A 27,059-nucleotide genomic window follows, 5' to 3' on the forward strand; every position below is an offset into this window, starting at 1 on the left:
CCCAGGGCTTTGGTTGCCTCCATTCTTCATCAACTGCACCCATGGACACTGATGGTCACTGACTTCACCAAACCCAATCTGAAGTCAAAGTCCATCAGTGTCCATGAACGCAGCAATAGTGCATTTGGCCATTGATTTACATGGGCTGGGAGTTTATGTTGTTTTTTCTTGTTGCACAGTCATCTGTTATTTTCTCTTTTGGTGGGCCCAAGACAAAACAAATGCACAGTATGGAGAACACGCTCAGCATTCAGAGCAGCAGTTTGCTTTGTATAAAATATTAAAAATACTCCTGAAGAATAGCAAATGTCAGCACAAATCTTTTGGATCGTGTCTCCAAAGGGAAATTTCTCACATCCTCTGACAAACTAGATTTGATGCAATTACTTGGGAATAGGTATCCTCAGTAACCCAGTAACCCGAGGAGCTGGCACTGCAGACCTTGGTGCACCCATGCTCACACAAACACCCCACCTTCACAAATGCTGACTTTGCAGGCAGAGGTACAAACCAGGCTGGATTCTTTCCTTTTTGCTTTTCAGCGAATAGCAGCTGCAGACCTCAGACCAGGCCTGATGTATTTTGGATGCAGCATCCATGGACAGCTGGACCTGAATGAGGACGGGCTCATAGACTTGGCTGTCGGCTCCCTGGGGAACGCTGTGGTGCTATGGTTAGTCCATCTCATTTGGCACTGTTCTCTGCCCAAAGTCCATTGCAATGTGCTCATGTTTTCAGGGGAAAATGATCTCCCAGAATCCTGACCCATCTTTCCAGAATAACACCCGCAGTTTGGTGGGGCTGTGGGATTCCAGATGAAGCTGAGCCCTAAAAGAACATCAGGGATGTTTTACATGGAATCTCTTTGTTAGTTCCCTGGGAGTTTCAAAGCCATGTATTTACCTGTGATGGTACCCAGACTCTTCCTACTCTTATTTAATAAGACAACAATAATTTCAAACATTGATTAACACTTGGGAGGTTCCTTGGGGCTGTTAGGATACAGGTAGCTGCCCCAGTGGAAACGCTTTACCTGCACACCCCTGATGCTGCAGAAGCACTAGTGTGCATGCAAGGCACCAAGTCCTGCTCTCACGCTCATAAGCAGGGGGTGTTCACCTCCTCTACCTGCGTAGAGGAGACCCTATGCTTCCAAAGCTACACAGCTGAGCTGAGAGCAGGTCTGCACGCTGCCTTGGGTCTTCTCGATGTTGAGAAAAAAGTGTGAAAAGGTGAATCTAGAGATCTGGGCTTTCTGTAGGATGCTGTGGTCATGCACAGGTGTTCCATGCTGCAGCAACTTACTCGCCCCTCAGGTCCCGCAGCGTTGTCCAGATCAATGCCAGTATCCGCTTCGAGCCTCCCAAGATTAACATCTTCACCAAGGACTGTAAGCGCAATGGGAAGGATGCCACCTGCATGACAGCCTTCGTCTGCTTCACTGCCATCTTCCTCTCAGCACACTTCCAGACAGCCAGCGTGGGTAAGCAGTAGGCAGAACCCTCACGTGCTCCTTAGGGAGCTCCCGGTTCACCTCTGCCCCTGGACACAGCTGCCCCACTGCTTTGCAGCCAACAGGACAATGGGACGTGCGTGGTCCCACAGAGCTCCCCTTGCTCTGTGCTGCAGCAGCAGGACACATCTGCACTCCAGATGTTCACACTTCCGATCAGCTCGGAGCAGCTTTACTGATGAGCGCTCTGCTTTGAAAGCACCGCGCGGTGCTGTGACCCCACATACACTCCAGCGCCTGGGATTCAGTGGGGGTGAGAGCAGCTCAGCCCCAAAGCTGGCAACAAATGCTCTCAAAGGGTGCTCCAGATTGGGAAAAAGTTGGCCCTGAGCAAAGCTCACGTGCCACCAACTCTCGGCTTCCCCACGCACCGGGTGTGGAGTTGTCCTGCTTGGCACCACTTGAGAACACTCAGTTGCTTTGCTGCAGTGTACCTGGGAGAGCACAGCACACCTGGGCAGCAGCACCTCCACAGCAGTTACAGGCCAAGGTGTCAGTATGTGAGCTAAGTATTCGGATATCCTGCATGCTTTTGTTGCAGCGCTGAGGTACGAGGCGGCCATCGACGAGCGGCGGTACGCCCCGCGGGCACTGCTGGATGAGAGCGGTGAGCGGCACGCACAGCAGGCTCTGGTGCTGCCAGCAGGGCAGGAGCACTGTGAGACGCTGCGCTTCCATGTGCTGGTGAGTGGGGCTGTGCTGGGGTCCTGCTGCTGCAGGGCTGCATCTGCAGGAGGGACGATGCTCTCCCCTTTGTGCAGAGCACCGATGCAGCAGCATGCATCCGTAGGGCGATGGCTGAGGGCTCTGTGTGGCTGGGAAGGAGCCTGGTTGCTGAGCCTGGATTTATTTGCGCTGGGTTTGATGTCACCAAGGATGGGTCACAGCCATGGAGCTGCGTTGCATTCCAGCTTGCTCTTGGGGATGAAATGCACTCCGTGCCTGGATCAGGGTGGTTCTCCCACTCCAAAGTCAATGCAAGTTCACTTTTTCCCACTGGAAGTCATTCAGCCCCTGCTGCTACTATCTGCTGCATCCCAAACCTTGTGGTCTCCTCCCCAAGCACAGGAGCCGGCAATATCCTTGATGTCGTGTGTGGGGAGCAGCTGATGCACAAATCTGGCCAAACTCAAACATTCTTAGCAAATGATGAGAATTCTTTGGAGGCCAAGGAGGCTGCCAGACTGGCCTGTCCCCAAACCTCAGCCTGAACTGCCACGAACTTCTGGGAAATTTTTGGTTCTGGGGATGGAGCTTAGAGATGGAGATTGGGATTTAGCTCCAGAGGCATCACGCTTTGAAGCAGCCTCGTGCACATCATGTGTTTGGGGCATGGCATGGGGGGAATTTATGGAGGTGCAGCAATGTGTGTGCTGTTACCACCTGGATGAGCTCCAGGGATGGACCCCAGGGCAGCTCTGGTGTGTGAAATGCCCAGGATCAGCCCCTACCTGCACCACTGGATATCCACATGGGTGGGTGCTGCTCAGCACAACAGGGCTTGCAGTGTCCCTGTTCCTAGGTGAGGGTTAGCTGGAGTGGGAGGATGATGCACAAAGGACACTGTATTGCAAATTCTTGTTTCATACAATAACCACCCGTGCCACCACAAGCAGTGGGCTGTCTCCCCAACATTGCTTTCTGCCTGCTGCAGGACACAGCTGACTATGTGAAACCAGTAGCATTCTCCATTGACTACGAGCTGGAACATCCTGAGAGTGGCCCTGTGCTGGATGATGGCTGGCCCACCTCGCTCCGGGTCTCGGTACGTGCAGCATCCTCACGCAGGGCATCACTTAGTGGGGTGGCTGAAATGCTGTGGGCAAGGAATCCTTGCTGTCTGCTGCGAGGTGTCCCTGTTCCTTGCAGGGGAGTTGGACTAGATGGCCTCTAAAGGTCCCTTCTAACTCAAATACTTCTATGATTCTATGAAAATCCACCCAGCAATGGCACCCTGTCAAAGCGCCACATGCTCAGTGTTTCTATTACTTATTACTAGGGAATTTTGCCATGGGATTTGGGAGTTCTGGCTGGAGATGCTGCACTGTGGGGGTGTGCATCCATGATAGCCCTGGTTTTAAGCAGATGTTACCCCTGGGAGCTTAGCTGCAGGAGGGTGCATGCATACCAGGCACGGTTAGTCTTGCCCAGCAGTACTGGAGCTTGGTGGGACTGGTGACTGTCGAGGACTTTGGTGTCTGCAGTTGGAACTGAAAGTCTAATTTAGCAGTCAGTGTGGTCAGTGGGCTTATCCCCAAAGGAAGCCTATGCTGCCTTACCCTGGGGCAGCCACCCCAATCCCTCCTGTGGTCAGCACAGCCTGATGCTCTCCAGGGCAAAACAATCAGTGGTCTGTTCTTGCTGTCCCCACCAGGTCCCTTTCTGGAACGGATGCAACGAGGATGAGCACTGTGTCCCTGACCTGGTCCTGGATGCCCAAAGTGATGTGCCCAGTGCCATGTGAGTTGGCCATGCCAGGGCTGGCTCACCAACCCAACCCCAGCTGCAGTGCAGGTCCCACACCGAGCACCTGGATGCTCCCAATATGGGTGACATGGGGCTGGCAGAGCACAGAGCAGTCCTGCTCCACTCCGAGCATCTCTACTCTCAGCTGGGAATGGATTGGTGTATTTCCAAACAACTCCTATCTGATGCCATGGTGATGGGGCCCCAGAGACAAATCAGAAAATAACAGGGGGATAAATGCCAGGCTTGACTCACACAGCAGAAATAATTATATGCTATGTCTGATCCCTTAAAGAGCTTTGAAAGGTCATCTTGGGGGGCTTGGGTCTCTCCTCACGTGGGTGGCAGTGGGTTCTGTGCTGAGCTCATGGTGGTAAAGAGGTGACATCTGTTGAGAAAATCACTTTTGAGGTTGTATGTTGGAACAGACGTGTTCCTTCACGTCCCCCAGCAAGGCTGCAGGGCTTCGCTTGCTCCTGCAAAGAAAAAAAGAAACCAACACCCAGGGATGTGAGATAGTGATGCCATGGGATTTACATCCTGCCCCTGCCCTACAGGGAGTTCTGCAGCAGAGCCCTGCGCCGTGCAGCGCCCGCCTGCTCTGCCTTCAGCCTCTCCTTCGACACTTCAGTCTTCATCATTGAGAGCACCCGCAGGAGGGTGGCTGTGGAGGCAGTGCTGGAGAACCGTGGTGAGAACGCCTACAGCACTGTGCTCAACATCTCCTTCTCCAGGAACCTGCAGTTCGCCAGCCTCGTCCCCAAGGTGCGCTGCTTTGAGCTCCGGTGGTTGGGAGAAGGGTGCCCTGCGTCCTGTATGTTTAGCTCTTCAGTGTTTGTTGCTGCTTTAGCTCCTTGTTTTGGAAATACAACAGTGTTTTTCATTTCAAGCGAGGTTATCAAAAGGTTGCTCTGTTTGTGGGCACCTGGCTGCCACGGCTCAGAAATAAGCAGATTGCTGACAGAGGTGTGGGGGCTGTTGGAGGCTTGGAGCTTCCCAAAGAGCTGGAGGTGTTTGGGCAGCAGGGACCCAATCCTTGAGCTGAGCTGATTAACAATTACTTCTCATCTGGTCAGTGTGCAGGACAGCATCTCCTGATGATCAGAGTTCACAGGGAAGCATAGAAAAATCTTGAATACGGTGCCAAGAACAATCAGTTTCATTCATTCAGCACTGTAGTTAAGCTTTGGAAGAGGATTTAGATGGGAAAGCTGACGGGCTTGTTGGAAATGCTGCTCTCCAGGAGCCGTATGGGGGGGCTGCCCCTGCAGTGGTGCATGGGGAGGCTTTTCCTTGCCCGTTTGTTAAATGTCTCTCTCATGAGGGATGTTTGCCCACTTCATGAGGAGCATGGCCATGAGGTGGTGCCCGCAGCCAAACCCAGTGTCACAACTGCCTTGCATTCCATTTCAGGATGACACAGACATCAACATCGACTGTGCGACCGAAGAGAAGCACCCCAACAAGAGGGTCTGCAATGTGAGCTACCCCTTTTTCCGTGCCAAAGCCAAGGTAATGCCATCCCCTCAAGAAACCTTTGGTTCGGGGGGCCAGGTATGCCCAACCCCAAAGCCAGCTGTGGGCTCTGCAGCTCAAACACAATCGCGATTCTATTTCCGAGACAAGGTGCCAACTTTCCCACTTTCACTTTCCACCATGCGTTTTCCTGCCTCAAATTAACCAAGAGCAATCAGCTCCCTGCCTGCTCCCACAGCAGCACCTCACTGAGCTGCCCTCCATAAAACCTTCCCGGCCCCCAAATCTGGCCAAAGCTGCACCGTGTCAAAGCCTGGAAGTGACAGGAGAACGCCAGGCACCTTGACAGCTCCCAAAAGGGCGTTTTGGATGCTTGAGGCAGGGAGCGAGCAGGGAGAAGCTCCCCATGACCTCCAAGGGCTGAGAACGCATCTGCATGGCATCAGGTAGCCCCTGTCCTGCCAAGACAAAGACAAAGCTGGAGATGGAAATTTGGCCGGCGAGCAGCAGGAGCTTTAATATCATAATCAGCTGTGCGGTCCCAGACAGCTTGAGGTCATCGCCATGGCGCTCACAGATGTGACACACATCACATGTTATTGCCATTGGCTCCCAGCCCCACCGGCCGACCCCATACTGCAGATGTGCACTGCAGCCCTGCACTGCTCCCCCCAGCAGTGCCCTTTCCTGAGGGGCTGCTTTGTTTTCCGGCCTCAGAGAGGAAAATGCAGCACATCAGAAGAAGGGAGCAAATCCTGCACGTCCCCAGCACGACCTCCTTTCCTGCTGGGAAGATGGGTCTCTGCGCAGTGCCCTGCAGCATCTCCCAAGTGGTGCAAGAGGTTTTTCCCATGTAACGCTTTCTCCCAATACCCACAGGTGGCTTTTCGCCTGGATTTTGAGTTCAGCAAGTCAGTTTTCCTGCAAAGCATGGAGATCTACCTGGTTGCCAACAGGTTAATGCTAGCTGCACCCCCTTGCTGGCTGCAGCATCGCTCCCCTTCTGCCTGCAGCTCTATGCTGGGGGGGTGGGTGGGGAGGGGCCCTGCGGTGCTTTGCTCAGTGCTGTGCTTGCTGCATCCAGGTGGGGAAGAACTGCATGGAAACACCATTGCTGTGTGTTCCCCTGCTCAGTGCCCACGGGGCTGCTCTGCTGCTGTCCATGTGCAACCTTCCACCAAACACCTCACAGTTTTGGCCTCAGGCTGATGACAGCTCTGCAGTAGAACTGCTTCTCTCTGTGCTCTGGCTGTAAAGCAGAAGTGGACCCTTTGCCATCGCACTCCTGCACCCCACACTGCAACAAAAATACCCAGGAGCTGCTCACGTTGTGTTTTGCTGGTCTTTCAGTGACAGCGAGGAGAAGGAGAGCACCAAAGAGGACAATGTTGCCCACCTCAACTTCCAGCTGAAGTATGAGGCCGACCTGCTGTTCACCAGGTGTGGGGCAGGGGGATACAGAGCGGGGCTCTGCATCGCTGCTTGGTGCCGTGCTTGGAAAATCAGCAGTGAGAAGCAAGGAGGGAGCTGTGTTGTGTTAAATGCAATTATTCATAGGGGGGAAAAAAAAACAGCTTTCTGTAGGTAATAATGTTCCTAGCATGTGTCCACAGCCTGTGCTGAGGCTGTAAAGCTGCACCTAGGCTGGCAGCTGCGTGGTTTGCAGTCACCTCTCCAAGCAAAAGAGTGTGCATGGAAAGCTTTGGGCATCTGCTAGAGCAGAGTGTGTCCTCTGTCCAAAGCAAGGAGGGAGTGAAGGCACATCTGATAATTTATTAACCTGATTGCAGGATGAAATGTGGACTCAAGCAGCACATTCTCTGGCACTGCTTGCTGTGATTCCAGGAAGGTTTTCTAGACCTTCAGTCACTTTTTTTTTTTAAACACTAGAGGCTCTGGGGCAGTGAAAATAAATCCACTTCATTACTGACAGTTAATGTGAGCATTCTCTGTCCCCCTCTGTCACCACAGGACATCCAGCCTGGACTACTACGAGATCAGATCCAACAGCTCCCTGGAGAGATATGACAGCATCGGTCCCCCCTTTCACTGCATCTTCAAGGTAAAGAATTGACTGCATCCCACCCCCGTGTCACCGCCCTGCTCACCTCCCATCCCTCATCCCTACCCTTTGTCCCTTCAGCTGCAGAACCTGGGCTTCTTCCCCGTGGAGGGGGTGACCATCAAACTCACCGTCCCCGTGGCCACCAGGGCTGGCAACCGCCTCCTGCTCCTCACCGAGTTCCTGGTGGACCAGGTAGGGAGGGGTCCATCCTGGTGAAACACCTTGGCGTTGGGTTTGGAGGTGAGGATGGAGATGCGCCATGGTGGATGGCCCCACGTCATGCATCACATCACGGTCACTCTGATGTCACCACTGCAGGCCACGGTGCAGCAGTGACAGCTCTGAGTGACAGGGCAGTGTCAGGTCCACCGTTCCCACCAGGGTGCAATGAGGTGGCACCAGCACATCTCCATCTCCATTTCCTTTTCCCACAGGAGAACACAACCTGCAACATCGGGGGGAATAACACCGACTACCGCCACACACCGAATGAGGAGGACCTGACCCGCACCCCGCTCCTGGTAGGCACTGAGCCCTGCAGAGGAACCCTGGCATGGGGAACCCTGGGGCTGTCCCTGCTCAGTGACACAGTTAGGGCACAGAGCGTGCAGGGTTGATGCTCCCGATCCACCAACTCCCCCTTTGCAGAACCACAGCAACTCCGACATCATTTCCATCGACTGCAATGTGAAATTGGCCCCCAATGAGGAGATGAACCTCCACCTGCGTGGCAATCTGTGGATGAAATCACTGAAAGCAGTAAGTCCTCTAAAGGCAAAGCCCTGGGGCCGCAGGGGACACCCCCTGGGGCGCAGCTCTCCAGCCCCATGGCCGGTGCTCAGCTCCAGCCTCTCTTTGTGCAGCTGAAGTTCAAGTCACTGAAGCTGACCACCAATGCTGCCCTCCAGCGACATTTTGGGAGCCCCTTTGTGTTCCGTGAGGAGGATCCCAGCCGCCAGGTGAGCCCTGGGCTGGGAAACGCATCAGGGTGGGACAACCCTATGAAACCCCATGGCTTTGGGATTGTTCTGATCTTGCTGAAAAAGCATGGTGGTGGCTGGCAGAAGGGCTGGAGTAACCCATGCTGGGCACACAACAGCTCCAGGCAACCCACATGGGGTACCCACTGGCTCCAGCATTCCGCAGCATCACCTCCATTGCTCATTCCTGCACCCCAAACTGGCATATCTATCTCCGTGCTCTTTGCCTTCCAGATAACGTTCGAAATCTCCAAGCCAGAGGAGTGGCAGATCCCCATCTGGATCATCCTGGGCAGCACGCTGGGGGGGCTCCTGCTGCTGGCACTCCTGGTTCTGGTGCTCTGGAAGGTGAGCAGTGCCCTGCGGGGGGAGGAGGGGAGGTGTGCTAGGGAGACTCGTGGCTCTGTGCCTACAGCACCCACCTCTCATGTGGCTGCTGAGGAAAAAAAAATGCAACTTCGCACCAAGGGTGCCTCTATTGGGCATCACAACAGCATCTCTCTCTTTTTTTTTCCCCCACATCCATTGTGTTCACGTTCCAGGCTTCAACCGCCTGACGACATCCCTTTAAAAGAGAGGCGTTCCCACGCAGCCAGCCCGAGTGATGCTGGGGTTTTTCTCTTCTCTCTGATCCCTACAGCTCGGCTTTTTTCAGAGCGGCAGCCGCCGGCGGGAGGCGGAGGAGGAGCAGCGGAGCGCAGCAGTGCTGGAGTGATGCTGGCGGGGGGTTGGGGGGCCTCTCGCTGCCTCCTGGGCGCAGCGCCCACCGCCCCTCTCGGTGCTGGGAGAGCCGGGGGTGCATCGGGACGAGGGTGCTCGCCGTGGGGGGGGTTGTGAAATCTCCTCGACAGCTCCAAAACCCGAAAGAAAACACAAAGATAGGTGGCAAAGAAGCCGCCGTACATCCACCCCCCCGTTTGGTGGCCCGAGGGGAGCGCAGCGAGAGGAACTTCAGCCTGCCTTGGGCACAGCTCACCCCTACAGCAGCACCGATGGGACAAACAGGAGCGGACCCAGCACACAACGTGGGGCTGCAGCACCTGCGTGGGCACCACCTCGATCGCATTCCTTACTTCTCAGATACGTATACCTTCCAATTTCCATCACGGAGCTGTGTCAAACCCCAGGGCCCAACCTGTCCCACCCCTTCCCCTAAAAAAGGGGCAGAAGGACCAAAGTTTGGCTCCGTCCGCAGGGCAGCGCTGGGGCAGGCAGAGGATTGGAGTTGCCTTCTCCTTGATGCACTGAACACAAGCAGTGGCAGAGCGAAGCACCTTAGGGCAGAGTGGTGGCTGGCCGTGCTCAGCACCCAGCAGAGGGTCAGTGCTGTTCGACAACGCTCTTCCTTTATGGCGTAGCAGAATCTATTTATGCTGATGTTAATGGTAACGGAGGGGAAGGAAGCTACGTCCGCCCAACGTGTAACGGCGGTTGGTAAAGAAGTTTTTGGGGTGGTTTTTGGTTGTTTTTTTTTTTAATTTTTTGTTTGTTTGTTTTTTGTTTGTTCGTTTTGTGTTTTGTTTTGTTTTAAAGGATTAAAAATAGGGTATGTGAAAACTGAAGGCCTCCTCTCCTGTTCTGTGCCACTGGGGGGAGGTGGGAGCTGCTTCTCCCCATGGATTTCCTCCCAGGCCCAGGGCTCTGCACAGCACTGGAGCTGTGTCAAGCATGGGAGCCACTGCTCACACCAGGCAGTGCCTGCAGAGGTGGGGAAGAACATATAGATACACATAAATTTCCATCCACAGACGTCTGTATGCTTACACACACACATGAATGTACATAGGCATGCACATACACTTACAGAACCACACCTGTGTACTCATAAACTACACACATGTGTACACACACACAAACACCACACATATATGTGTGTACACACAGCCCATAGACAGCTATATATGCACACACATCTATATATACACAGCCTATAAATATGTATGCCTCCATATATATATATACACACACCATTTATACACTATATACACACCCCATATGTACATAAACACACACACAGACCCCATATAGATACACACTCCTTATATGTATGTGTATACACACACACACACACATATATACACAAACACACCCCCATCTAAAGACACCCACAGATGCCTATGTACACAAAATACATACAGAAAAGCCTCCTCCAGCTCTGGGAAATGCTGCTCAGAGCAGAGACTGTGCATTATCAAGGGAGTGTACGTGCATTTCTCTGTCATATATATATATGTATAATCTACATACAGCATTTATGTATCTATTTACATATATAAAAATAGATATACATATATATGCATGCATATACCTCCATACATATACATACACACACACACTATATACTTAGGTATGCACATATACATAAGCATATATTTATATCTGTATGTCCACTCAATACCTATAATGCATTATGTATACATATGGACTATATTTATGTGTACACACATATGTGTATTTGTATATAAGCACATTCTATATATTTTATGCATTTATGTGGATATATGTATATGTGTACACATACATAATGTGTGTATACACACATACACACACACACCTAAAGTGTGTACACATGTACACACACAGAGCTGTGGGATAGACATGGTCCCCCATATCATGATCCTCCATACCAAGCACAGACTCCCCTGTGACCAAAACTTCCCAGAGCAGAAGCTGTGTGCATACGTAGCTATAGGTACACCTTCATGATGGATGTTAACACAACACACTGTAAGCATGTGCTATGTAAGTATGATCATGCATTATGCCATACATCTGTGCACACAGATTTGGACACCTGTGTATGTTTGTATACACGTGCATCCACATGCCTGTGCACACATGTGCATGGTGTGTGCATACACACATGTACCATTACACACAACACATCAACTGTGTGTAAATATATGTCTTATGTGTATGGAAGTGAGTGACAGCCTTACATACTGCGTACATCTGTATGCAAATACGCATATTAACACGTCTGCATGTTGATATCTGCATTAAAGCTGTGGTTATACAGCTGTGTGCACACATGGCTCTGTGTAGCTATGATGTGAGCAGTTACCTGTGCATAGATGAAGGTGTGCACGCCCTGTTGGCTGTAGTTTCCAGCAGAGCAAAGATGGCAGTTTGAGAAGCCCATGTATTTCTAAATTTGCCCTTGGAGGAGACACAACCACCAACGCCAGCAGTACCACCCACCTTAAGCCCTGCTCTTCCTCCTGGTGCTGCACAAAAAAAAAACCACCCTGCAGACCAACCCCACATTCAGTGTTTATTTATTTGTCATACAAATAGAAACGTGTGCCATAATCTCGCCTTGGAGTTCTACCCGGATCATTGTTTAAAAAAAAAAAACAAACCTACAGAACATTCTTTCATCATCTGAGGGTTAAAAAGCTGCTTTTAAAATGGCAGAGTTCCCAGGGGGCGGTGAGACCAGCGACGCAGTACTGCCACAGCATCTGCAGCTCCCAGCCAGGACGAGCCCCGTCTGAGGCAACAGTTCCACTGTACAATCAGCTGCTTACCATAGAAGACCTTATGATAGGAGAGTTCATCGTAAAAATCAGTTTTAAGAGAGATTTCCATAATGAAAGGAGTAAAAATGATGAAAAAATTCTCACAAAGTCCAACTGGGGGAGGCACAGACTCCTGGCTTGTTGGAGGAAGCAGTTTCAAGCAGAATCACGCTCTGAAGGAAGACTCTCTTTGGCGACGACGACCCCGTTAGGAAGATACAGCATTTGGAATCTGAGAGTGCAGCTCCACACACTTTGAGTCCGAGGAAGGTGCGTGTTGAGCGCCCAAAAACAAGTGAAAAGCAGTTTGAAATGCTGGGACACACACAGACACAGATACCCTGTCCATTCCCCAGGTACCCATGCAGGGCCTTTACATGTGAGGGACTTTTAGCTGCATAAAAGGAAACCATGCTGCTGGTTCACTTTGACCAACGTGCCAGTTCGTTCTCCAGAAGCTACTCAACACTTACCAGAGTATTGCCAATGAAGAGCTTGGTACTTCAACTGTTAACGAGAGGAACAGACCACATCTGAATTTGAACCTGTATTTCCTAACAGAGCATCCCTTACTTCTGTAGCTGTTGATAACTGCTGTTCAGAAAGTCATTAAAAAGAAAATTAAAAGCTTTTAAGATGTTACCAACATCTTCAGCATGAACTGAAAGGCATTGTAAGACTGTGAGGTATAAGAGCAATGGGCTGCTCTGTGTGCTGAGACATTAACCACGTAACGACCAGGGAATTCCATCCCCTACCTCACTTGGAGACACTTTAAAACCTTGGGAGCAGCGTGAGTGGGGCACTGGGGTGCCTTTGTATGGAACCACTCAGAGCATTCAACTGCCATCACCAGCAGAGAGATAGATTTGGAACAAAATATTCTGCACCACTTACATGGGGAATCTTTTTCTTTTGTCCCTGAAAACAAGGGAGAAAACATTATGATTATTTTTCTAATTAAAAGCAATGACCAAAATCTCAAACACCAGGTGTGACTATGGGAAAATCACGTGGCTTTTATCCCCCCCAGGATCCACATGAGAACAGAGGCTGCAGACCGAATCCAAAGGAACCAAAACGAGAGAGAAACACAACTCCATGTATACACGCATGTTCTGTCGCCTGCAATCGATGTCATCGTGGGATAGCACCACCACAAAAGGTTTTGTGTAGCCTAGTGAAACTTCACAAACTCCTCCAGAGTTCTGGGGATCTGGTTCTGATAGCTGATGTTATAGATCCGCACCGCACGGGCAGCCAGGCACTTGAGACTCAGCTTCATTTGAGTTTTAAGGAGTATTTCAGACACCCCCGTGGTACTTTTATCCAGAGGAGTTTTCTTCTGCTTATTTGTCATGTCTGTGTGGGCTCCGGCCTCCACCAGGCTAATGATGATGGAATGCAACGTCAAGAAGTCACTGATGGGCCTGTGGTATTGGACAATGAGGTGGAGAGGACTGTTCCCCTCGTTGTCCACAGCGTTCACATCAGCACCGCAGTCCAGCAGCAGCTTCGTGACGAGAGCATTCGGGAAGCTGCAGACATCATTGGTGTGGAAGTCGTCCACGGGAGTGCTGGAATTGACGGCGTGATGCAGCAGGCTGGAGCCATCCCGCGTCCTGGGGTCGAGATGAATCAGGGTGTAGATCTGCTTGTTGATGCGCGACTGATCCTCTTCGCTGCACTGGGTCTTAGTGGAGATGCAGACCAAGTAGAGGAAGGTAAAAATATTGCATTCGTAGTTGTCCATGGCTGTGTGGATGTCAGCGTCCTGGGTGGTTTTGATGCGGGACATGCCTTGTTCTATTTCCAAGACGTTGCACCTCAGAACACTCTCGATGTCCTTGGCTTTAACCGGCTCGTTTAAGTGTATCATCTGAGAAAAGACCTGGGCAAACCTCAGCAGGTCCCTGTGAGTATTCCTGTTGCCTTTTTGCCTCAGGTGCAAGGCATGGAGCCACAGCTTGATACACTGCTCGAACTCCATGCTATCCGCATAAACAGCCCCACGGTAAATAATGGGGTGAGAGACATCGATGTTGTCCGAGCCCAGAATTCTTTCACGCACAATGAGGCCTTCCATGTGGAGGGCATCTCTGTCCTGCCTGATGGACTCTAATTCCTGAGGAGTTCTGCATTCCGTCCTGTTCCCGTACGCTTCGATGGGTGGAAGAACTTCCTTCTCGATGATATCCTCGCTGTCTCTGTACCTCTCCAGCATCGCTAAGTACAGGTAGTGGTAAGTCTTCATGATGTCGTAGTTCTCCCTGTCGTTAGCAAACGAGGCTCCCAGCAGCTCCAGCGCCTCGATCCGACTTCTCCTGTTGCAGCCGGCGTGCGCCAGCAGCAGCTCCACCACATCTGCCTTGCAGCTCTCAGCTGCTACTTTCAGCGGAGTCATCCCGTGGCCGTTGACCATCATCGCCGCCTTCCACTTGACCAACTCCCTCACTATCTCCAAGTGGCCAGCCTCAGCCGCAAAGTGCAGCGCCGTGGCCCCGCAGTGGGCTTTGGCATTGGGGTCTGCATGCTGCTCGAGGAGATACCTCACCACGTCCGTGTGGCCCTTGTAGGCTGCGATCATAAGGCAGGTGTTGTCGTACTTGTTGGCGATGCTGATGTTGGCATTGTTTTCCACCAGGTACTTGACGATGTCCAACCTGCCGTCGAAACAGGCGGCCCTCAGGGGAGTCGAGTTGGTCACCGTAGTGTGATTCACATTGGCTCCGTGACTGACCAGCAACTTGACAACCTCAAAGTGCCCCGCTCCTGCCGCGCACCACAGGGCTGTGGCCCCATCGATGACAAAGCTGGAAAGAGAAAGCAAGCAACAAGCAGTTAAACGTTTGGCTGCTCTTTCAAATGCATCTTTTAAAGACAGCTGAGGAGAAAAAAAAAACCACGCACCTCACCACTTTATAGCCACCCTGTTTCTAAAGGTGAAGAGACTCAGTGGGATAGCCAAAGGAAGAGAACAAGAGACCTACCGAGGAGACCTCCTGCAGGAAGAAGAGCTGGAAGTGGAAACTTCAAAGCAGCCAAGGGTGGAGCCACGTTCTGCAGCAGCGCTTCCTGGGCTGCTTTGAAGATCCTACCTGCAAGCTGCAGCCCCGGCCTGCGGAGGTCTCCGGAAGAACAGCGGCAGGAATTCCCATTCCTTTCATCCCTCGTGCCAGAAACTCATTAAAGAAACAGATAAAGTTTTATCTTTAAGTTTACATATTGACCAAAAACAGCAACAAAACTCTGAATTCAAGCACGATTGACAGTGTAACTACAGCATATATTTGGCAGCAAGGCTGCCTGAAGAAATTCATAGCACTTCACTTGTTCCTTGCCCCTGACAGAGAACAGGGGTGCTCTCTGTCACCCCTTCTGCTGTGCCCATTCCTTGACACCACAATGCACAGCAGACCAGCAATCAGATTTAAAAACAAAACAAAACAAAACAAAACAGACTTTGAGGAATATAACAAAGTTTTAAAGAGGAAGCTATTCTAAGCCGGAGTGCTTCAGAGCTCTGCTTTGCATTACAGCCCTGCAGACAGCTTGCTGGCACTCGTAAACGTGGGGACAGTTAACTCCAGCAAAGCCTCACCGCTCCTTAAGCCATTTTCATCCCCAAATCTTCAGCACCTTCTGTGACTACAAACACAAGGGCTGATGTCCTTTCCATTCCCCTCGATCTCTGAAGCAGCATTTGAGCACAGTTGGCCCTGCAGGCGATAGACATTGGAGGCACAGCCCGGATCACAGAGCAGGGAGAAATATCTGATTATTTCCATACGTCCACACAGTCACGTTTTTCAGAATTAAAATATCAGGAGACACCGGCTCACTTTCAGCTTCAGCAGCAATTTTCATCATTCTACAAAGCTCTGCAGAAGCAGCTGGTTGCCTGTTTGTAAATCCAGCATCTCCAGACAACACTTCAGAGGCCACTTAAGAGCCCTGGCACGCAGAGATGTCTATATAACAGATGTGGCTACCTTTGTTCCCAGTAAGAAGTTCCTTATTTTGCACATACATAACCACATCAAAGTACTTTTCTATTAAAACAGAAGTAAATCAGGATGTAGGCCCTGTGAGTGAACACAAGGTAATTTACTAATGCACTACAGGCCCATATTTACGAGTCAAAAGCTTGGAGCCCAAACAAGGGGGGTTTCTGGGCCACCTTATCACAAAAATGAAAATAATGCCAAGCATGATCTGGGATCACATGCTGCCTTTCTTCTCACCAGGCTGCGACTCCTACTGAGGCCAGGGGAGAGGTGATGGCACACTGTGCCCATTGTAAGTCAAACAACACCTCCTTTAATCTGCATCAGGCAGAGGCTCTGGCAGGCAGATCAGCATCCCATCAATGCACAGCACGAGAGAAAATCCAGCAGCACAAGGGAGACAACAGCCCTTCTATCACTTTCTGTCAACACAGGCCCTTCTTTTATCTAAAATAAGGACAGACACTCACGCCAGCAGGTATTCTCAACCAGTTTTTACTTGTGAAAAGAGGGCTGAAAGAGGAATAAAAAAGCACACACACAGGGAAGCCAGTTCCTCCCCCTTCATTCAGCATTCAAGAAGCAAGTCAGCCTTCCCCTGGGTTAGGTGGAGCTGCACAGACATCTCTGCAGCTCATCAGGCAGGAGCCAGATGAGAGATACAGGGGGACGGTGACGATCCCTCTCAGTATCTGATGGGAGCTCTCCTTTCTGTGCCAGCACACAGCCAGCTACCTGCTTAACCTGGAGCTGTTCAAAGGGTAAAAGGTCCTTCACGATTCTTGGCTTTAAGAATGACATATGGGCAACTATTTGACAAGAGTTGGGAAAGACTTTAAAAACAAGAGAGGTAATGAAGCTTGTGACAACAAAGCAAAGGAACGTGGGAGCACAATGGCCTGCAGGTTGAACACGAGGACAGGCAGAACCACTTCAACACCCAACAGAACGGATGTGCTGCTCATTTGCTGTGAAGAGAACACTGCTATTAAGAGTCTAAAATCTATTTAGAAATAGGCTTTCTGCAGCCAGCCACGCCCCCCAGACGAGGAGCAAACCACAAGCATTCATCCTGCTGCCACACAGCACCATGAACCCCAGCTCCTGGGCAATGCCCTTGTTCCTCAGCACAGCCCGTCCTAAACCATCGCATTTTCCTCCCTACTACCCCGTGCCAGCTGTGAGGAAGCTGCTTCTTATCCGAGCTGGAATGGAAAAAGCCTCACCTGGAACAAGCAGGTGGCACCACCCCACTCTCATCCTACTTGCGGCCTGTCACAGAATGCTTGATGTCACAGAAAAGCTGCTTTGGTGCAGAATGCATATGGGGTCACCTGCCCACCAGGCTAATAAAAACCCTGCCTGCAATCTCAGCTTGAAGTGGTGAAGGCGCATCAGGTGGCTGGGACAGCAGTGCCATGCCCACCCCAACAGCCCAGCCACCAGCTGAGTAATGCCAAGCAGGCAGCCACAGCCTGGTGCTGGCCCTGGGCACAACATAACACGTCCAGGACAGACTATCAACACAGAATCATAGAACTGTCTGAGTTGGAAGGAATCTTTGAAGGCCATCTGCTGCCACTCCTCTGCAATGAGCAGAGACACCCTAAGCTCTATCAGTGCCCAGAGCCCCTCCAGCCTGACCTCGGGTGTCTCTAAGGAGGGGACATCCACCGCCTCTCAGGGCAGCCTGTGCCAGTGCCTCTCTAGTCTTATCGTAACAAATTTTCTTGCTTACACCCAGCCAAAATCTCTTCTCTCCTAGCTTGAGACCATTTCCCTTATCCTATCACAGAGACCACACAGAAGAGTCTGCATCCTTCCTTCTCAGATGCTGAAAGGCCTCTCTCAGCTCCCCCCAGAGCCTTCTTTTCCCCAAACTGAGCAGCCCCAGCTCTCTCTTAGGGGAGGCGTCCCATCCCCTGGGTCACTTTTGTGGCCCGAAAATGCTCCAAGAGAACCACGTGAGGCCCAAGACACCTTATGACAAAGCCAGGACAGGCTGTGCACACACCATAACCATGCCCCGGCCAAACCACCACCGGGCCCAAGGCAGGGCTCAGATACACCGCGACCAGCAGCAGCTCAGGCCCCATCCAAACACCAACCCCATGCCCGATACCAGGCCACGGGCATCGGGCGGCCGGCCCTACGTACCCATCAAAGCGCACGGTGCCGGTCTGCTGGGTCTGCACGCGGTAGTGCTCGAGGAGCAGGCGGACCACCTTGGTGTGGCCGTTGCGGGCGGCGATGATGAGCGGGGTGGAGCGCTGCCCGCCGTGCTGGCTGACGTATCCCAGCAGGTACTTGATGTCGCTCTCGGAGCGGTTGAGGAGCAACGCGGCCAAGGTCAGCACTCGCCCCTCGCTCGCCGCTTTGTACACGTACCCCGCCAGCCCCTCCATCGCCGCCTCCTCCTCCTCTCGGCTGCGGCCCCGCCGGCCCGGCCGGCCCTGCTCGGGCCTGCCCGCGGCCGCCGGGGCCGCTTCTCCCTCCGCCTCCCGCTCCGTCCTGCCTCGGGGCCCGGCGGGGGGCACATGCGGCCCTCTCGGGGCCAGCCGCCCCCCGGGCCCGGCGGCGAGGCGGGGCAGCCCCAGCGCCCACCTCCTCCTCCTCCTCCTCCTCACCCACGACCCATCCCGGCGCCGGCGCCGCCGCCCCCGGCCGGGACGCGAACCCTCAGCCCGAGGCGGCGCGGGGTGGGCTGGGAGGGGGCGCCGGGAGAGCGGACAGCCGCTACGGGTCGCCGGAAGGGCCCAACGGAGCGCGCGCCGGGCACGGGGCTCTCGCGGCCGCTCCGCCCCCGATTCCGGAAGTGAAACCGGAAGTGAGAGCCGCGCGATCTCCCTCGTTGTCCACCCGGAAACAGGGAGCCGCGCACAGACGTTCCGCGTTGCGGACTCCATCGTTCCCCCTGACCCCAGCGCCGCTGCCCGTCGCTGGGCGTCCCTCAGCCCTCTCAGCGAGGGCAACCCGGCCTTGGGGTTGGCCCCTTGGTGCTGCGTTTGGGTTGAAGTCACGCGTGGCTTAAAGTTGCCAGCAGCTTTACAAGTCCATCCCCAACAGGGCGCACACAGGTGTGTCGTCCCACTGAGCCGCCCCCCACTGTGCCCTCAGCAAGACGCCTCGAAATCCCCCGAGCTCCCCCTGCGGCCTGGGGTCCCATTGGCACGAGTGAGGGCACCACGAGCACAGTGACAGACGGCCCATGCTGATCCGCAGCCCGTCTGCTGCGCCCCATTGTCCTGAAGGGGATTCGGTATCAGCCCAATAAAGAATTAATGGAGAGCCATGCAACCGGAGCTGTGCGTAGGCTGCAGCGTGCATTATGCATGGCTGTGCGGCCCGGCCGTGCTGCGGGCAGTCACCAAAAGGAGCCCTAAGGAGAGGGGTCGGGGTGTTCAGTCAATGGGGATCAGCCTCACGCAGCCCGAGCTGTGCCCAACACGAAGAGTTCATGGTGAGTGTAAGTGGAGTTCTCCGTTACCTCCGCCATCCCCTCTGCCTTGCAGGGTGTTCGCATTCCCAACACAAGCCGTGCTCCTCAATGCACAAACAGCCACGAAGGGAGAAACCAGGTCCATTCTGCAGCCTCATCGCAGCCTCTCCTGCCGTGCTCGGTGCTGTCAGGACCACAAGTCATCATCATGCAAGCTGTGGCACAGCCTGCAAACACTTCCAGTCTCATTCTCTGCAAAGAGAGCTCTGTCGTCCCAGCCCAGCAGCACATACTGGGGCCGTGCACACAGAAGGCAGCACAGCATCAGGAGGTTTGGAACTCTGCGATCTTTAAGGTCTTTTCCAACGCAGGCAGTTCTCCTGACTCACCAGGTTACACCTTTGTGCCAATTGTGTGAGGCAGCATTTGCACTCTGTCAGCCTTTTCCCACTTCCAAATCTCATTTCCTCCACCAGGTGAGGACTCAAATCAGTGCATGTGATGGCACTTTGGGACCGATAGGGTTTTATTTCTAAAGAGCACGTAAGGAGTTAAAAACTGTCTCACCGTCCTTCCTCTATTTCAAAAATAGCAAGGATTATCTGAGCACTCTTTGGACGGGGAAATAAAACGAGCCACCTAAAATTTCTACGTGGAATACAGGGGACGATTGCAGGCTTGATGGGTTTTCTGTGCGTTATCTCTCTGCTCTGATAGCTGGAGGAGGAAGGAGAGCGATGCTGTGCCCACAGAGCAATGCCTGCTCCCGGTTTTGGGGTGGATTTCAGCCCTGGCGCTCATCCTGCAGGGCACTGCGTGCAGAGGCAGCAGCAGCGTGCTGGCCGGCTGCTTCCCGTATCAGGGTGCATAAAGATGGGGGACAGGAGGATCATGGAGGCGGTAACGATCATCGTTTGAAAGAAATAATTAAAAACAATCACGACAAAAAGCAACAAAAATAACAACGAACGCAACAATAACGAAAACGAACAGAATACAAACACGAAGAGTCGCAATAACGAAGCCCGTTACAGCCCCTCCGGCGACCCGCAGCCCCGGCTCCCCCCGGCCGCTCCCTCCGCCCGTCCCGCCGCCCGCAGCCGCGCAGCCGCCCGCCCTCCCCCAGCGCCGAGGCGGGGCCCGGGCAGAGCAGCACCGCGCCGTGCCGAGCCGAGCCGAGCCGGGCCGGGCAGGCGCATGCAGGGCTCGGCGCGGCGGCGGCCGTTCCCGGCGGCGGCTCCGGGCTCCCCGCAGCCCTCCGGGCCGATCTACGCGGGCAGGTGAGCGGCAGGGGAAGGGTGCGGGTGGGGGGGATATGGACACGGAGGCGGCCCATCGTGCCCAGTGCTCCCGGCACCATCCCTGGGATCACCCGGAGCGCCCCTGCCCGCATCTTCCTGACCCCCCGCCCCAGCCCATCGTGGCTGTATCGGATGCCCAGCTCCACGCAGCTCCCTCCCTGCACGCATCACCCTGACCGCCCCCTGGATCAATGTGGACCCCTCCGGTCCCTCGCAGCCCCCCCGGCCCAGCTCCTGCCGGGTACCACCTCCTCATCCGAGATGCTGCACTGCTCCCGGGCATCCCTGGCGGTTGGGTGCCCCCGACTTCATGGCAATTTCTTAAGGGAACTACGGCTCTCAGGCTCATCCCGACCCTCCAGGGTACCACCATCCATCCCACAGCTCCGTGCTCATCTCGGGGCTCTGCTCCCAGCACCCCAGAAGAGCACGTGGTACCTTGGCCCTAAAGCAGCTGCATTCCCTTGCCATAGGCAGGTGAAGTCCGGGGGGCTGCCTGGAGGAATGGGCTCAGTGGGGCCGTTCTGCAGGGGCAGGGAGCGGGATGAGCCTGAGAGCAAAGGATGAAGCTGACAGCGTGGCCGGACCATCCCCATGCTGGAGCACGGCAGAGCAGGGATACTTTCTTGCATTCGATACTTTTTTAGGTTGAGTACTTTCATAGCATTCGACACTTTCTTTTTCTTTTCTTTTCTTTTCTTTTCTTTTTTTTTTTTTTTTTAGCATTGGAAGCGTGGTGGGAGCTTTGTTTTGTCACACAGAAGTTGAAAATAGTTGCACTTCACTCAGCATTCGGGCTTTGCATCCTGCTTTCGTGCTCCCACCTCAGCCGGGGAGAGCCTTCATAAGAGACCTGTGGGTTTTTATTCCTGCTGCTTTAGCTTTCCGTGCTGCCTCCTCCTCTGCTCAGAGCCCCAGCTCTGTACACACACTACCGATCCCAACCCAGCAGCAAAGCACCGGCTCTGGCTGGGCACGCAGCCCTGCAGCCTCCTCCTGCCTTCCCAATCCCCGCTGATTTCTCCTTCTGTCCCTACCAGGCATGGGGCAGCAAAGAACGAGGACACCTCCAAGACCTCCCCGTTCCACCTCGACCTCTGGTTCTACTTCACACTGCAGAACTGGGTGCTGGACTTCGGCCGTCCCATCGCCATGGTGAGCTGGGGGAGGCAGAGCAGTGCTGGTGCATCCCCAGCCCCGTAGGTTTACTTTTTCATAACACCTGTGATGCTTCTGCTGCTCATCCCCGTCCCTTTGCCTGAATGTCTTGAGCATGGGGCTCTTGCTCTCCACATAGCATGTGGCAGGAGGTTTTTTCGGGGCCTTTGCCCTAAAAATGAGGTTTTTTAGTGCTGGCACCTGAACAGAACAGCGCATTTGCACAGATCACTGCTGTTGGGTTTCTCAGTGCTTTCTCAGCACTGCAGGAATGCACAGCTGAGATTCAACCGCACTGTTCCTTTAGCTCCTGTATCCCAATGGTGCCAGAGGGATGCTCCCTACAAGAGCAGCTCCCCACTGTCATTATTAACAGCAGTGTGAAGCATCGCAGAGCTGGCCACCAGACCACAGGCCAGCAGCCAAAGCTCCAAACCGAGCTCTACTCTGTTCCCATCCCAAAGCAGGTGTGGGGCTGTGAGTGCTCCCAAAGCAAGGTGTGGTAATGGCGAGCTGGGCCATAGGTGTGCACTGATGCATCTTTTCCCCCCTCTCCTCAGATAATCCTGCCGCTGGAGTGGTTTCCCCTGAACAAACCGAGTGCTGGAGATTATTTCCACATGGCTTACAATGTTATAACACCGTTTCTTCTGCTAAAGGTAAACCATTCTTAACGCTGCCAGCTGTAAAAGCGGGGCGAGTGGCACTTCTCAGGTGAAACCACTCCCCAACCACCACTGAGCCCTCCTTGTGCAGTGCAGAAGGAACTGAGGATGCTGGCTGCTCAGGATTGAGGCAGTGCCCACCTCCTTGCAGCCCACGACCACCTCCCCACCTTTCTGCACTCTGGAAACTATTTTCACTTTTCCAGCAATTCCCCACCCACCGGCCATAAGCCACAGATGTGGGGCTTTTGAGGTTTTTTCTCCTGCTTTGAGGCAGTTTGGTGGCTGTGAGCTCGTGGGAGTCAGGCTGCTTTCCCATCCGTGTGCAGTCAGCTGGAACAAACCCGGTCTGACCGCATTCTGCACCCACATGGCTCAGCCTCTGACAGAAGCTCTGATCCAAGGGGAAGGCTGCAGAAGTTGGAGCCCAGGAGAAATCCCTTCACTTGTTCTCCTGCTCCTGCATGTAAAAGCACGCCGCTTCACCCTTGAGCTCCACGTTCAGAACCAAAGCTCTTCGACCCGAAGTTCTTTGTTAAGACAACACTCACCCAGACTTTACGGGGTAGCTGGAACTGCAGCAGGTTTCCCAAGTCGTTCAGTGCTTAATTGCACTTGTTGTTCAGCATTAGAGCTGCGTCTGTGGCTCAAATTCATCCAGCCACCAGATCTTGCAGCTACGTTTTCAGGTTAAGGACTGTCCTGTCACTGGGAATCTTTTCCTATGAAACACTTGGCAGTGAGGAGATACAAAAAGCAATTATAAATATATTTTAACCTTCGTTAGCCAGGAACTGAATTACGTCCTGAGATGGAAATGATTCTCTCCTGAGTTTGGGAGTGATTGAACTCCATTGGGGCTGGAAAGCGAAGCTCAGTCCCTGTCCTGGTTGGGCTGTGGGCACTTTCACACTCAGTGTGAGCTGTGCTGAGTGGCACAGCCAGCTTCTGGGAGCTCAGTGCTCCATAGGACACAGTTTGCTGCTGTGGTCACCCCGTGTAGCCCTAAAGGACACCTCTGTCCTTCTTCCTACACCAGATGGGAGCTCTCTGAGCCCGGGGCTCCCCTCCCCGAACCCTGTGACAGTGGCAGCGGTTAGAGAGAGGGAAAGTTAAGCCTCAGAATTAAATACAAATAAGGAGCTTTTCTGCATTCGTGCAGACGAAGGGCTGCAAAGCTGCTTTGGCAGCGCGGGGCTTGCTGGGTCCCAACACCGCCGTATCTCCCCCTGGCGGGCTCTGAGACCTTCCCCATCCCCAGGCTATGAGGGACGACGCTTCCCTGCCCACAGCGGGTGGGCTGAAATGAAGGAGGGCTCATTCCGCTCCACTTCAGGAGCAGAAAGAGAGGGAGGGCTCCACTTCCATCAGGAAGAAAGGAGAACAAGCAACCCAGCAGAGCCCCCTGCAGACCCTCTGTACGGGGATGCGGCGCAGAGGAGCGGTGCGGGAGGTCCCTCTCACCGCTGGAGGGCACAGAAAGGCTGCTGGAAGCACGAGGGGAGGCGAGCCGGCAGCTGCTGCTTTGAGGCTGGTGAACGATGCTTTTGATCACGTCTGGGGAAGGAATTGCTGGGTGTCCTGGTTGGGAATCGTGGCTCAGTGTGAGCGGTGACTCAGGTGCGAGTGCCCCAAAATGTGATTTATCGTCCCAAAAAGGGTTGGAACGCATGCAGGGAACAGAAAGCTGCACAGGCTGCGCTTTTCTGCAGGTCCCTGCATGGCGTGGGGTGACTTTTGCAAAGCGGGAGAGGGATGAATTTGTCACAGCATGGCTTTGTCCCTCCTCACTGCTCAGTGTCTCCTTTGGCAGCTCATTGAGCGCTCCCCAAAGACGCTGCCACGATCCATGGTGTACGTCAGCATCATCACGTTTGTGATGGGCGCCAGCATCCACCTGGTGGGCGACTCCGTCAACCACCGCCTCATCTTCAGCGGCTACCAGCACCACCTGTCCGTCAGGGAGAACCCCATCATCAGGAACCTGAAGCCAGAGACGCTGGTAAAGCCACTTCTTTATATCAGGGCTTAAAAAACCATCATCATCGTCGTTGCTTGTTCTTATTCCGGAGCGTGCCGTGCCCTCTCTGCCCTTTTGAATCTGTTCCCTTGCATTGCAGATTGATTCCTTTGAGCTGCTGTATTACTACGACGAGTATTTGGGTCACTCGATGTGGTAAGCGCTTTGCAGGGTTGATCTGGAGGGCTCAGAACGATGCACTGAGAGGCAGAGCTGCTCCCTGCACTCCGCTGCGGTGCTTGCAGGGATCTCTCCCTCCAAACGCTGCCCATTTCTGCCAGCATTTTTTGATCCCCGTCACTTTGGGGACGTGCAGCCATGGGGAGCGGCAGAGCAGCACTGTTCCCCCCTCCTCTTTGCAGATTCACTGACAGATCTGCTCCAAAAATGTAAACCGATGACCACCACCACCCTGCTCATTTGTTCAGATGATCACACTAACGAATGGTCACAGTGAGGGAGACGGACACCAAACAGGGCTCTGAGCCCCCAACTCACCCCAGGCTGCCTCTGCCCCCAGGTACATCCCCTTCTTCCTGATCCTCTTCATATACTTCACCGGCTGCTTCACACCCGACGAGGATGAGAGCAGGATGCCAATATCTGCACTGCTGCTGACGGGGCCGAGCAGCCTCTATTACTGGTGAGTACCCCACTGGGGCTCTGGGGGTGCCAGGGCAGAGCTGCAGCTCCCGTGCCAAGCTGGAAAATCCAATCAAATCACCTTTGAGAGCTGGGATCACTTCAGCACTGCGTGTCCCTGTCCCAATTTGAGGTGTTCGGTCACCCACTGTGTCGCTCCCCCCACTGGCACAGCTGTCCCAGCCCTACCTGCTGGCATCCCGTGCTTTTCCCACTCTTCTGTTCCTTAGCAATCCCAGCACAGGGTCCATACAGCTGCAGCCCGAGCTCCCACCCCCCCCGTGCTGCGGGCAGACAGATCTGCATGGCGTTGGGATTCTCCTGGTGCCGCTTTCCCTGGAGCACAGGGATGTACACCAACACATCCTGCAGGGCTAAATGGCCTTTTGAGAGAGGTCTTATTTATTTCCCATATTCATTAGCCTCCTCTTCCCAGACAACTTCCCTAATGGCAGCCAAACAACTTCCCATTCATTGTCAGTGACTGCGCCTGTGGCTTTGACCCCTGCTGAGGCTGTTCTCATACACTAAATTAATTTTTGATCATCAAAATCATCAGGATGATTTGGTCAGTTCCCACTTACCCTGCTGCTCTGCCTTTAAATACATCAGCCGAGTCTCTGCCATTCCAAGGAAGACAATTGAAGATGCACTGAGCACAGTTCCACCCACCAGCACCGGACCAATCCTCAGCACAGCTCCCTACAGGGAGGCATCCATGGGTGCCCCCACCCTACAGGCTCCTGGGGGCTGGTACCCCAAACAATACCTGGCTTCCAACACTCCCCATGAGTTTGCTGCCTCTCTGCACTCCCCCAGATGAGTGCAGCACCCTGAGTTACACTCACAGTTCTGCGTGGTGCAGGAGAAAACAAATGGGTAACAAGCCGTGGGTAACAGTTCCTCAGGTCTCCCATGGAAGACCTGAATGGGAATCCTTCCCATTTCTCGTAGACAAGGACCAAATCCTCACTATTTGCCATTGACAAGGACCAAATCCTCACCATTTCCCATAGACACAAACAAGAGCCAGGGAAGTATGAGAGCTCTGTTCCCCACCCCCCTCCCCAACCTTTTCCTTAAGCTTTCAGGACTCCCCGCAGCCATTTCTCTGGATTTCTGGGCTGACAACAAGTGCCATGTATCCCATTTGGAGCCAAGCAGGGAGAACACCAACCCAAACAGCTGCTTTAATGGGGAAAGAACATTGTAGGGTGCTTGCAATGGGCTCCTACAGTCAGTACAAACCTTTTGGACAACACTGCATTGCCAGCACGTGTTTTGGGGTGCACGCTAGAGGTGCTTTGCTTTGCAGGTACCTCGTGACCGAGGGGCAGATCTTCATCCTCTACATCTTTACTTTCTTCGCCATGATGGCTTTGGTGATGCACCAGAAGCGCAAAGGGCTGGTGTTGGACAGCAACGGGCTCTTCCTCTTCTACTCGTTCATCATCACCTTGGTTCTGATTGCTGTGTGGGTGGTGTGGCTGTGGAACGACAAAACCCTCAGGAAGAAATACCCCGGGGTGATTTACATCCCCGAGCCGTGGGCTTTTTACACCCTGCACATGAGCAACCTCCAGGCGGCGAAGGAGAGTTTATAGGTTTTGATATTTGGGAGCGAATCAAAGGGAAAAAAAAATAAATAAAAAAAATAAAATCTAGTTTTTCTAATGTAGAGGTGTTTCAAATAAATCCTTTGCCCCACATTGGCTGCAAGGTGAATGCTGTCAGCCGGGGGGCTTTGCTGGGAGCCCACCTGCAATATTCAGCTGCTGGAGGTGGGGGCTGCAGGGGGGGATTGGC

General features: G+C 53.4%; 3 protein-coding genes across 3 annotated transcripts in view; 2 read left to right on the plus strand and 1 right to left on the minus strand.

The window, feature by feature from the left end:
• Positions 1-9,225, plus strand: part of ITGA11 (integrin subunit alpha 11) — a 32,041-nt gene extending 22,816 nt beyond the window's left edge. Inside the window, exons 15-30 of the mRNA XM_042824360.1 lie at positions 543-673; positions 1,317-1,483; positions 2,055-2,197; positions 3,168-3,278; positions 3,888-3,973; positions 4,537-4,744; positions 5,393-5,491; positions 6,335-6,411; positions 6,806-6,895; positions 7,427-7,517; positions 7,599-7,712; positions 7,955-8,041; positions 8,169-8,279; positions 8,384-8,479; positions 8,735-8,848; positions 9,141-9,225. Of these exons, the coding sequence (XP_042680294.1) occupies positions 543-673; positions 1,317-1,483; positions 2,055-2,197; positions 3,168-3,278; positions 3,888-3,973; positions 4,537-4,744; positions 5,393-5,491; positions 6,335-6,411; positions 6,806-6,895; positions 7,427-7,517; positions 7,599-7,712; positions 7,955-8,041; positions 8,169-8,279; positions 8,384-8,479; positions 8,735-8,848; positions 9,141-9,215 (1,800 nt within the window). The 3' untranslated portion in view covers positions 9,216-9,225. The remainder of the gene's footprint in view (positions 1-542; positions 674-1,316; positions 1,484-2,054; positions 2,198-3,167; positions 3,279-3,887; positions 3,974-4,536; positions 4,745-5,392; positions 5,492-6,334; positions 6,412-6,805; positions 6,896-7,426; positions 7,518-7,598; positions 7,713-7,954; positions 8,042-8,168; positions 8,280-8,383; positions 8,480-8,734; positions 8,849-9,140) is intronic.
• A 2,536-nt stretch (positions 9,226-11,761) lies between these two features.
• On the minus strand, positions 11,762-18,433 carry FEM1B (fem-1 homolog B). Its single transcript, XM_042824727.1, has 2 exons — positions 18,186-18,433; positions 11,762-14,834 (listed from the first exon to the last, which is right to left on the minus strand). The coding sequence occupies exons 1-2, from the start codon at positions 18,431-18,433 to the stop codon at positions 13,199-13,201; spliced, it is 1,884 nt and encodes a 627-aa protein (XP_042680661.1). The 3' UTR covers positions 11,762-13,198.
• A 2,231-nt stretch (positions 18,434-20,664) lies between these two features.
• On the plus strand, positions 20,665-26,931 carry CLN6 (CLN6 transmembrane ER protein). The gene is made up of 7 exons (XM_042824419.1): positions 20,665-20,747; positions 21,809-21,923; positions 22,487-22,585; positions 24,405-24,593; positions 24,712-24,767; positions 25,132-25,254; positions 26,569-26,931. The coding sequence occupies exons 1-7, from the start codon at positions 20,665-20,667 to the stop codon at positions 26,855-26,857; spliced, it is 954 nt and encodes a 317-aa protein (XP_042680353.1). The 3' UTR covers positions 26,858-26,931.
• The last annotated feature ends 128 nt before the right edge of the window (positions 26,932-27,059 follow it).

The sequence above is a fragment of the Centrocercus urophasianus genome, unplaced genomic scaffold (assembly GCF_019232065.1).
Source record: "Centrocercus urophasianus isolate 14NV4802_14NV808 unplaced genomic scaffold, USGS_Curo_1.0 seq_23, whole genome shotgun sequence".
Classification (NCBI taxonomy): domain Eukaryota; kingdom Metazoa; phylum Chordata; class Aves; order Galliformes; family Phasianidae; genus Centrocercus; species Centrocercus urophasianus.

Excerpts from the sequence above, each read along its gene's own strand:
- FEM1B (XM_042824727.1), bottom strand. The coding sequence starts at position 18,433 with ATGGAGGGGCTGGCGGGGTACGTGTACAAAGCGGCGAGCGAGGGGCGA. Across the intron at positions 14,835-18,185 it reads GGCACCGTGCGCTTTGATGG|CTTTGTCATCGATGGGGCCA; the intron begins GTACGTAGGGCC and ends TTCTCTTTCCAG.
- CLN6 (XM_042824419.1), top strand. The coding sequence starts at position 20,665 with ATGCAGGGCTCGGCGCGGCGGCGGCCGTTCCCGGCGGCGGCTCCGGGC. Across the intron at positions 20,748-21,808 it reads GGGCCGATCTACGCGGGCAG|GCATGGGGCAGCAAAGAACG; the intron begins GTGAGCGGCAGG and ends TGTCCCTACCAG. Across the intron at positions 24,594-24,711 it reads ACCTGAAGCCAGAGACGCTG|ATTGATTCCTTTGAGCTGCT; the intron begins GTAAAGCCACTT and ends CTTGCATTGCAG.